The sequence below is a fragment of the Caloenas nicobarica genome, chromosome 1, assembly GCF_036013445.1.
Source record: "Caloenas nicobarica isolate bCalNic1 chromosome 1, bCalNic1.hap1, whole genome shotgun sequence".
NCBI lineage: Eukaryota > Metazoa > Chordata > Aves > Columbiformes > Columbidae > Caloenas > Caloenas nicobarica.
In genome coordinates this window covers 124588226-124598203 of record NC_088245.1, presented here as the reverse complement: position 1 = coordinate 124598203, position 9978 = coordinate 124588226, and the positions used below count along the sequence as shown (strand labels likewise).

At 41.7% G+C, this 9978-nt stretch overlaps 1 protein-coding gene across 1 annotated transcript; it reads right to left on the bottom strand.

Annotated features, from left to right (window-relative positions):
- Positions 1-1953: 1953 nt before the first annotated feature.
- Positions 1954-2631, bottom strand: EPCIP (exosomal polycystin 1 interacting protein). Its single transcript, XM_065626743.1, has one exon. The coding sequence runs from the start codon at positions 2629-2631 to the stop codon at positions 1954-1956; it is 678 nt and encodes a 225-aa protein (XP_065482815.1).
- Between the last annotated feature and the right edge of the window lie 7347 nt (positions 2632-9978).

Sequence of the window (9978 nt, the reverse complement as noted above, 5' to 3'; positions counted from 1 at the left end):
CACAAGAAATATTTGTGATCTGGGTAGAAGGCTTATGGTTTCTTGCCAAGGTGCTGACAAAAGAACATCTTTACAACAGCTGATTTAATAGTTCTCTGATTGAGTTAAATCAAGTTCAGTCCCCTGCCTTCAAACACCTGTGTGCTTAAATCTGTTAATTTGTAATTGCAAATAGACCCCATTAATTCAATAGTTACTGCATTGTTGATTTCAGTGGGAAAACTCACAGTAATGGAAGGTGTACGTGTATTTAAGTATTCTGAAAAATTAAGTTTTGCTTCCTAGCAAAACTGCTCCATCATTGATTATAGTTATACAAAAAGTATTTCTTTAAAGTTGTTGAAGCAAATTCATTGGTTCCTCCAAATCTAAATAGCCATTCTTCTCAATACACATATTTTATCACAATTTGTTGTAATCCTTTGCTGGCAATGCCAGACTGTTAGGACTTGCTATTCCAAAGTCTTTATTGTACTATATGGATGGATCCCGGCCTTAATCATATCTCATAGAATGCAAAGCCTGCAGACATGGCCAAGGAGCAGACTTTGGGCTATATAAATAGTCCTGACGTTTTTCAGGGGATGGCAATCTTTCTCTTATAGTGCATCTGAAAATCGTTTGCTACATGTCTGCCAGAAGCCTTGCCTCCCTTATCAGATGAGAGTCTTTGGATGGGGCTTTTCTCTTTCCTCATAGGGGAGAACATGAGCAGTACTTGCCGTTATCACAAAAGATGAAGTCAAGCTCCCTGAATTTGGGGAAATTGCAGGCATTGGCACACCGGACGCACAAGAGGCAGGACTTTCCCTGTGAAAAGCCCCTTTGTGAGCATGGTGGTGTCTCACCTGTCAGGTGACCTCTTGCCCGGTGCTTTTCCGTGATGTGTGCTGGGGCTTGGTAGAGAGCAGAGCATCCTGGTCATCCCCAAAATGCACCTTCGGTTGTGCGCTGAGGTTGGAGGCTGCCTGTGTAACCCAGCCTTGCTTTCGTAAGAGGCTGCGTCACCCAGCCCAAGCAGAGGGTTCCCAGCTCTGGCTGGGAAGGGCAGAGGACAATTGCCCAAGGGCAAGGACAATGCTGTGCTTCCAGTCTGAGTAACCTGCAGCCACCTCGCACCCCTTGAAATTGACAGCAGTGGGCCCTATCGACAGGAGCACGGCCAGTAGATGAAGGGAAGGGATTATTCCCCTTGTCACAGCACTTCCTAGGCTGCATACGGAGTGCTGTGTGAGGTTTTGTCCCCACCAGTGCAAGAAGGATATGGATTAACTGGTGTGGTCCAGTGGTGAGCCACCATGATGGTCAGAGGCTGATGCATGTGACTGTGAGAAAAATGTGAGGCAACTGGGCTTGCTCAGCCTGGAGAAGGGAAGTCTGGGCTTAATATATGGACAAAAATTTCCACATGCGAACAGGCAGACAATGGAGCAGGTTGCTCAGAGAGTTTGTGCAGGCTCTGTCCTTGGGAGGTTTTGGGACCTGACTGCAGAAAACCCTGAGCTGCCTGGTCTGGTCATAGAGGTGGCCCTGCTTGGGGCAAGGGGTTGGACTGGAGACCTCCTGAGCTGCCCTCTAACCTAAGTGATTATCTGGAGGCTCAGGCTCTTCCAAAACTGGAGGTACATAGTTATGTCTCTTTCTGTCTGAGGCACAACCTTAAACCAAAATTTATCTGCAGATTTCAATTCTTAGCTGACGATATGTATAAAGAAAATTGTACTGATGCTTTCTAAAACAGTTGTTTCACATTTTCTTTGTTCTTTAAGAAAGCATTTTGCTGAATTAGTCTGATGAGTCTGTCTCACTCTAAACACCTCTTTGTAGAGTGCTATCACAGTCAAAACTCCATCCCATAACAGCTCCTCCTGGCCAAACCAAACAGACTTAAAGAAGTCCCATCTCTCTCCTAGAAGTTTACCATGCCTCCAACTAGAGAACATGTTAAATAACTCAGTAAATGAATGTTACAACATAGCTCTTGTTGTCTGAGGTTGAGAAAACATCAGAATAGAGCAGGCTGGGAAAGTGCTCTGTGATACTAGAGACGTTTTCCACGCTGTATGACTTCAGCAAAGAATATCCATTGAAAAGTGAGGTATCCAGAAAAGAAATGTATGCAAGCATTTGCCTGCCTTTGTTGTGCACTGCAAGCAAGTCTTCTTTTTCATTGTTGCTGCTGCCATGGATGGTTACACTCTGCTCCAGAAATCGTCCCTTGACCTTGTTTACCCGGAGCTTTCGAAGTCCCCAAATAGCCAAGTATTCTGTTGGGAGAGGAGTGGTGCCACAGAAGGAGAGCTTCAAATCCCACACCCTTGTGAAGTTGAGGAGCATCTCCAGCACAGAGGTGTCTGTGAACCAAATGGTCAGGTGGCTCTTATAGGTAGTTTTTTCCATGGTAGAAGGCAACACTGTTTTGCAATTGCACATCAAGTTTGCCAGGCAGTAATCACAATCACGGATATCCACCGAGCAGCTGCAGTTGCGAATTGTATTTTCCTTGGTGAAAATTAGCGTATGGTTCTTCTGACTTGTCACAAAACTGCCAGTGATGTGTATGCCAAGGAAGCCAGCCAAAATGAGAGCCAGCAGCCAAAAGGAGAAAGCAGAGAAGGCTCTTGGCTTCATTAGTACTGGGGTGCCAAGCTGCCAAATGTCTTCTTTTTCTCAGTGAATTATATCACTTTTCTTCACCTGCTGAGAAAAACAATTTATTTATTATACTGAAGACCACTCAAAGGTTAATATTGCTTTGCTTTTCCCTCTCATTATCTGTCTCATCTGTTCAGAACCGTATTGCAGTTTTGCAGGTTGCCCTGCTTTAGAGGGGAAGTATAGCTACGCTGACTGAGAAAAACAAATTGCAACTCATGTTTGGGATTTGTCTTTCACTCCTCTTTTGCTCTAGATGGTTTCATCTGCTTATCGGACGGCTGGGACCCACTTCTCTACCCAGGCAGCTCCTCAGCCCGCCCAGTCTGAAGGTAAGGGCAGGACTCCTATTACTCTTTTCTCCTTTCTGCTTTCCCTTTGTCTGTCTCCCAAATGACCGTGTTCTTTGCTCTGAGAAGTGAGACAGTCTGAGAAGGGCTAAAGGCGGAAGCTGGAAGTCGTTTGTTTCACACCCGAATTGTTAAGTAAGAGTTGTGACAACCTTCCCTTTAAACTGCGCGTGGGACATACAGGGCAAAGGGAAAGAAAGAAAGAGTGGCTAAGGGCAGAAGTGCTGCTGGATGCAGCACATATCTTCCTGAGCCATGTGGGATGTTAATAGCTTGTTGCTGATAAAACCTGCTTTTGATCCATATGAAGCTATGTCTGCTCCACCTGTATGTTTTGGGGAGCAAGGACCATCTCTCACTGTGTCTCCACGTAGCAACTAGCGTAGGATAGTTCCTGGCTTTGTTGGTTGCTCTGGCTCTCTTTATTTACCCTGGCAAACAAAGTAGAACCTCCACGCATGCTTATGACAACAGAGCAAGTTTCCATCCCAGCCACGCTCCACTTCAGATGGTTGGGAGCAGGTTTGCTGAGGACTTTTGGATTCTCAGCTACCAGCCCTTTGATTTTCAGAGCGGAGTTGGATCTAACCACGAGCATCTGAGCTCTCTTGGCATATTATTAAATGATGGTACAAGCATCAACACAAATTAGAAGATGTTGGAAAGTTTGTCAGATTTTACTGTAATTGTTTTGAAGCACCCAGGGACATTAGAGCCAGATTTTGACCAAAAGCAGCAGGTCTTAGTGAAGGCAGCAATAAGGTATGCACTGGACAGAATTTGGTCCTTAGCTCGTGGAAAGATTGTTCCATGTCAAGAATGCATGTGTCTAGCACTTCAGAAAACATGGCAATACACCTGCAGTTTTGGAGAAACATACCAGATAAACAGGCAAATAATAGTACTTATAATAAATATACAAACTGGTTTTGTCTGTTACTCAGTCTTCCATCATTAGACAGTGGAATCTTCTGCTATAAATGCCATAATCATTTAACAGACTAAGAAATGTGATTTAGATCTAAATGTTTTAAGTCCAATTCCTGCTGAAAGTTCGAGAGTGTTCTTTGCCTGATATTAAATATTAGGAAACCCACAAAACTGTATCTTGACAGAATAGTTTGTGTCCAACTTTCCACATTTCTCACTTATAGAGGATATAGTCCTCTAGTCCACCGTTTTTCTTCAAAATTCATTCTCCTGTCAGTGAATCTGTAGAAAATGTGATGCTTTGTAAATGACCAGCACTTTACCATACATAGGAAGAGAAAGAAAAGGGAAAGTTATGTGCACATGGGGGAAAAATCTGCACATAAGAAATGGTGGACTCTGGGCCAGTCATTACAACCAGATCCTTTCCAGGAATGAGATCTTTAGCTTGTGATAGACAGTTGCATGAAAACATCAGTTCATTGCTTAACAACTGTTGAAAAGTAATTAAATTGTTAAGATGTAATAGGAAAATGATGGAGAAAAAGAGACCATGGTGTTGAGCTACTGCATAAGTCACTGATTTGCTGACACTTGCCTGTTGTGTGCAGTTCAGATCCCACTATTTCAGAAAGGAGACAACAGGACTGGAGTTCAGAGAAAAGCAACAAGAGTGATGAGATATGGAAGGGCTTCTGTTACAGTAAGGTGCAACTGAGTAGGGTAGGACTGTAGGTGGGAAAAGAGAAGGTTGAGGCAGGGTACATTGGTGACCTATAACAGCACAAACAACATGGAGATGATGGGTAAAGGTCAGTTTTTCCCTGTTTCATGCAAGAACAAAACATCTCAAAAACAGTAGGGTCACAGCTGACTTGTTGATCCTTAGCAAAGGATGTTGGTGGTGCAAAAAGTTTTCACAAATCCAAGGCAGGAGGAGATAAGTTCAGTGAGGACAAGTCCGCTGCAGTTATCATGTACACATGCACCACACATCTGGCTCCCTGTGCTGGAAAGAGTTGGAGGCAAAGGAGATTACAGCAGTAAGTATCACATGTTCTTATCCCATTCGACAGCTCTCCTACGCACCTTCTTATGGCTGCACATGGAGATGGTTACTGGACTAGAGGGGTCTTTGGTCTGACAGAATATGGCCATTCTTGTACAAGACCTATATAGTGCAAATGTATGCAAACTGACTCGAGTGTGGTTTAATTCTGTATGTACTTCCTGAATTCAGTGTGTTGTTTTCTTCAATGGAGGATACAGACATTTTAGTGCTTACATCAAATATCTAATCTGTGTTGTGGGACATACCAGAAATACCAGTCCAACTGTTGGCTAATGTTTAACTTCAAAGGTCAGACTTATCTAAGCTGTAGCTCTTCTAGTATCATTACTACTAGATTAATTTGGTCTCCAGTATCTAGACATCTAATCATGCATCACAATGAAAATCCTATTACTAAACCTTCACACTATGCTTGCTAACAAATGTGATACATCAGAAATCTGTAATATCACTGCTGTTTCACAACTCAATGAAATTGTTTGCATTTATCTGTCTTGGAGGTAATATTTTAAAGAAGAATTCCTAGACAATGTTAACAATGTGAGTTTGAACTAAGCAAAAGAGATTTTATTTGAAGACTCGGCACGTCTGCATTTCAAACTCCCACCTATGTCAAAAGGGGTGATAGTGCTTTTCCCACATAACATGTGAGGATTTACTAGTCATAAAACATTAGAATAAAATACCTTGATGCATTCTGATTAGTTTTAATTTTTCATTCCTTTTTGTATTTTTTTTCAGTACCTGAAGAGTGGGGAGTCTTTATTATTGACTACTGTATTGCAGCCAACCAAAACCCAATTTCTTTCAAGGTTAGCTTAGTTGATAGCATTTGGGGTCTGTCCATCAAAATCCAAATGAAATTTCTAATTTTGGCATTCCAGGAAATGTTATCTCCAGAAATACTTGATATCCTCTTCTGCTCCCTGCAATGCAGAAACATTCCTATCAATTCAGGTCTTGGTATTTAGTTTCTGTGTGGTTTGGGTGAGTGATATGCAAGCAGTGAAATATATGTTGCAGGTTGTCCATCAGTGAAGTGTCAAATACACCTGCAATGCACCTTTACTTAAGCTACCAATTATCTATAGAAAAATGTGCATTATGTGGCTGTTAATCAAATTGCTTTGCTGTCTGGACTGATTAAGGCTTGGAAAAAGCTTGACTTAAATTTTTAGGGGTGGGGGGAGCTGCCTTGCAAGGAAGAAGTGAATTAACTGCACTAGGTTGTTGGCTCTGAGTTGTATCATTTTGAACTATTACTGCTGTCAAGGCACTGTTAGGAGGGAGGGGATCACTAGTTAGCCAAGAGTTTCTTTTCACTTAAAAGCCTGGGGGAGGAGGTCTTTAGCTTGTCTTCTCTAGGGGTGGCTCAGAAGAGTCTGAGTTTCAGTAAGGAAGAAGAATGTGAAGCAAAAGTTGCAGACATGGCGTAGTTGAGGGACAGGACTTTGCCAGGGCAGAAGATGGGGGGAAAAGAAAGAGGATCAAGGAAGAGCATGGGTCTGAAAAACAGGGCCAGGGCCTGAATCTATGCAGGATGATGTCTTGTTGTTACGAAGCTAAATGGCTGAGGTGATCCGAGTTTAATCATTGAAAGGACTGAAACGCAAAATTGTTAATGTTTTTTTAGTTTGCTGTGTTGATGTCATGGTGAGCTACACAAAGAATAAACCCTTAGTCTCTCAGGAAGTAGTTTTGAAGTTGCAAAAGCTAATTGAGTTATTTTCAAAAATCTTCCTCCTTTGCAGAGATTCCTTATATTTTGGATTGCTCATAATGCAAAGATGTATTCAGCAGGGATCTTGGAGATACACAAAAACCCTTTATTGTAATATTGTCATTAAGCTGAAAGAAAATATGGGGCAATTCTTTTGCCTGTTTTGGGGCTGTGTTCTCCATCATCTCCAAATTTACGAAGAACGAAGGAACGTCTTTAGAAAACTGGAGAATTTGGGTTATGGGATACATCTTTCAATCATGCTCTCTCTCTGAGAATTACCCACTCCCCTTAACAGAGATAATTTACCCATTGAGCTCACTAAAATATTTTACGTATAACCTATGGAAACCCAAGGAATGCATCAGATTTTGGTAAATGTCAAGAATTTCTGTACCATTTTCTAGGGAAAACTGGTGGATATGCCTTGTTCTCTTCCCTAATTTTTAAATCAAGCTTAGCAATATAATCAGTACATATTCAGGGACTAAGCAACAGTCTCATTATATGCGTGTGTTCAGCTAGTTCTGCCGACTTCAGCCTTGATTATGGCTAGGAGGCAGCATTTTAGTGATAAAACAACCCAACAGACTCAGTCTCTGTCTTACTCTTCTACTATGCTACCCACTTTGGCAAAGGGAGGCTTATCATACAATTACAAAGACAACATCTATGGGTGTTGTTTCTCCTTAACATTTAAAAAAATCTATAGATATTTAAAAGACTTTTTCACCTGACACAACTAATTTTACAGCTCGTTTCCATAAGCCATTCAACGTTTCCTTGCTTAACATTGTAGTGGGTATAGCAGTCCTGTAAAAATAAAATCATAAGCATTTTTCATCTTTTCAGTTTATTCTAGAAGATTGATGAACTTCAGAAATGAGAATTGTACTTCAAATCTGAACTTGGCAAATGATCTGAATGAGCTTCCCTTACAGGTCAGTAAACAAAAACCTGCCTGCTTTTATGCACCTGTTCTGGTGCGGAGAATAATCCCTTTGTCTACAGAAGCTCGAGCTAAGAAGGAGCTAATCTGCATTTTATTTCCATAAAATTCAATTCAGCTGTCCTAGACAGTCATTCTCGTCCGACCTTACATGTGGTGTTCATCAGTCTTTGAAAGTGACTGGAGTAATAGAAATGGTGACACAATTTTCATACCGGAGGTGATTGGATTTGTTCATTAACCAGTTGCATTGAGCTGATCGATAAATACATTTTGATTAAAACACACAATGGCTCTGTAGCCTAAGCGTGATATGTGCTATAGGAGTCCTGTGCTACTGCTGAAGGTTTCATTTAAACTTTTGAGTAAAAGAATCTAGAGCTCTGCCAGGCTACAAGATGACCTCCAGCAGAAGTAATACCACCATGGGTTCACTTGTTTGTCCAATGCAGTAAAGAAGTAATTTGTTCAAAAAGATGGTGATTTATTCTAACAACATGGTTTCTTCATGGTGATATTACTTCTAACAATAACCCAAACAATCATGTTTCAGATGAGGCATAGGTGGGATATAATAACAAGTCCTTCACCCAACTGCACTGATACTTTTTCTAAGTTTGTCTCATACAGTCAGCAAACAATTATGTAGTGTTTTGAAATTATGCACTGTAATTGCAACGTTTCTGTTCATCTGGTCAGTTTTTGTCACAGCTACAACATTCAACACATCAAGATAAATTGGATAAAATAAATCCAGGTAAATTGGATAAAATAAAGCCTGCTTTCCTTCCCTTTCTATCTTTACCTAGTCTGGTTTTGGAAGTACGTTTTGAAGTGGAAAAAACAAGAGGTGAGTATAATTAGTAGATAAATAGCTGCTGAGTCATACCCCCACACTGCCTTGCCATCCAGAGTAGTCACAATGTAGTAAGCATTTAATGTTTGAGAATGAAGTAAAAAATTAAATCAGTGTATGAGAATGAGCCAGCGCCTTGAATAATAATTACACCGCATTGCCCCTGAGGTCTTTTCTTCTGTCTGCTTTTTCTCTTAAGCAGTCACCCAACTTCACTAAGCATTGGTAGAGTATGACTGCCCTATAGGAATTACTGATGGTTGATCCAGTTCTCCTCCATACAGCTGACAGTGTTTCCCCAGTGTTTACCTGCCAATTACAGCCCGTCAGAATCAAGGTGGCTTTGGTGATTGGTATAATCTTCTTGGTTTTCATCTGGCATTTAAGCTTCCTGAAGTCCAAAGCTACCATCCAGTTTTCATCATAAACTGCTTCAGAAAAGTCTTCCTTGACATTGCTGGGAAACTCTCGCATCACTCCCAATTGGAGGACTTTTTGATACAACCAGGCCTTTTGAGTTGAATACTTGGAGAACAGGGAAGAAAAGGCACCTCTAAGCACCAAGAGCAGCTCCATAACAACTGAATGAGTCCATAGTAAAGCATGTCTACGAGTACCTGGACGCAGTACCTAAACCGCAGAGCACAGACTCAGCAGATGCAGGTGGATGAGGAGGAAACCACAGCAGCTCCTGTGGTGGAACAAGGAGGAAGCTGTGGGCAAAGAAAGCAGCTGTAGAATGAAGGGGGAAAGGTGGCGATAAGGGACTTGGTGGAGGAGAGGCAAGTGCAACCCAGGGATGGGATGGAAGAGAGAAGGAGAAGGAAGAAGTGGGAAGCCTTCCCGAACAAATCAGGAAGCTCTTTAATAGAGCAGAACATAGGGAAAGAGTATACAACTGAGGTCCCGGGGCAAGTTTTTTTGCTAACTTCACAAACATCTCCTAACAGAAAGTAAAGGTGAAAGAACAACGTTTTTCTAGAAGAGCCTCTCATTCTGCTTCTACTTTGGCTCCTGATTTGTGCAGTTCATAGGCAGTCCAATATTTGTTCTTCAGTAATGTGTTGTTCCTTCGGTGCAAAAACTGGAGGAAAACTAGATCCCAGCAGCTGCCTTGGAGTCCGTCCAGCCTACTGTGCCGGCCCAGGGAGGGGGAAGGCAACCACTGCTTCGGAGCTGTGATCTCTGCGGTAGGGAGGGGAGAAGAGAAGCTACATTCTCTGCTTAGCAGCCAGCAAAAATCATAATGATTTTAGGGAAATTTTGCTTGCTTTCAGTAGCAATAACCTGCTTCTGAAAAAAAAAAAAATGAGTGATCTAAATCTAGCAAATTGTTTATTCATTTTTATCCTGAGTGGAGGGCCTTTGGAGAGAAAATCGGATTAGACATAGATACCGGCAGAAAATTATTCCAGTTTGCTTGCTTCAGCCATGCATGGTTTTAGA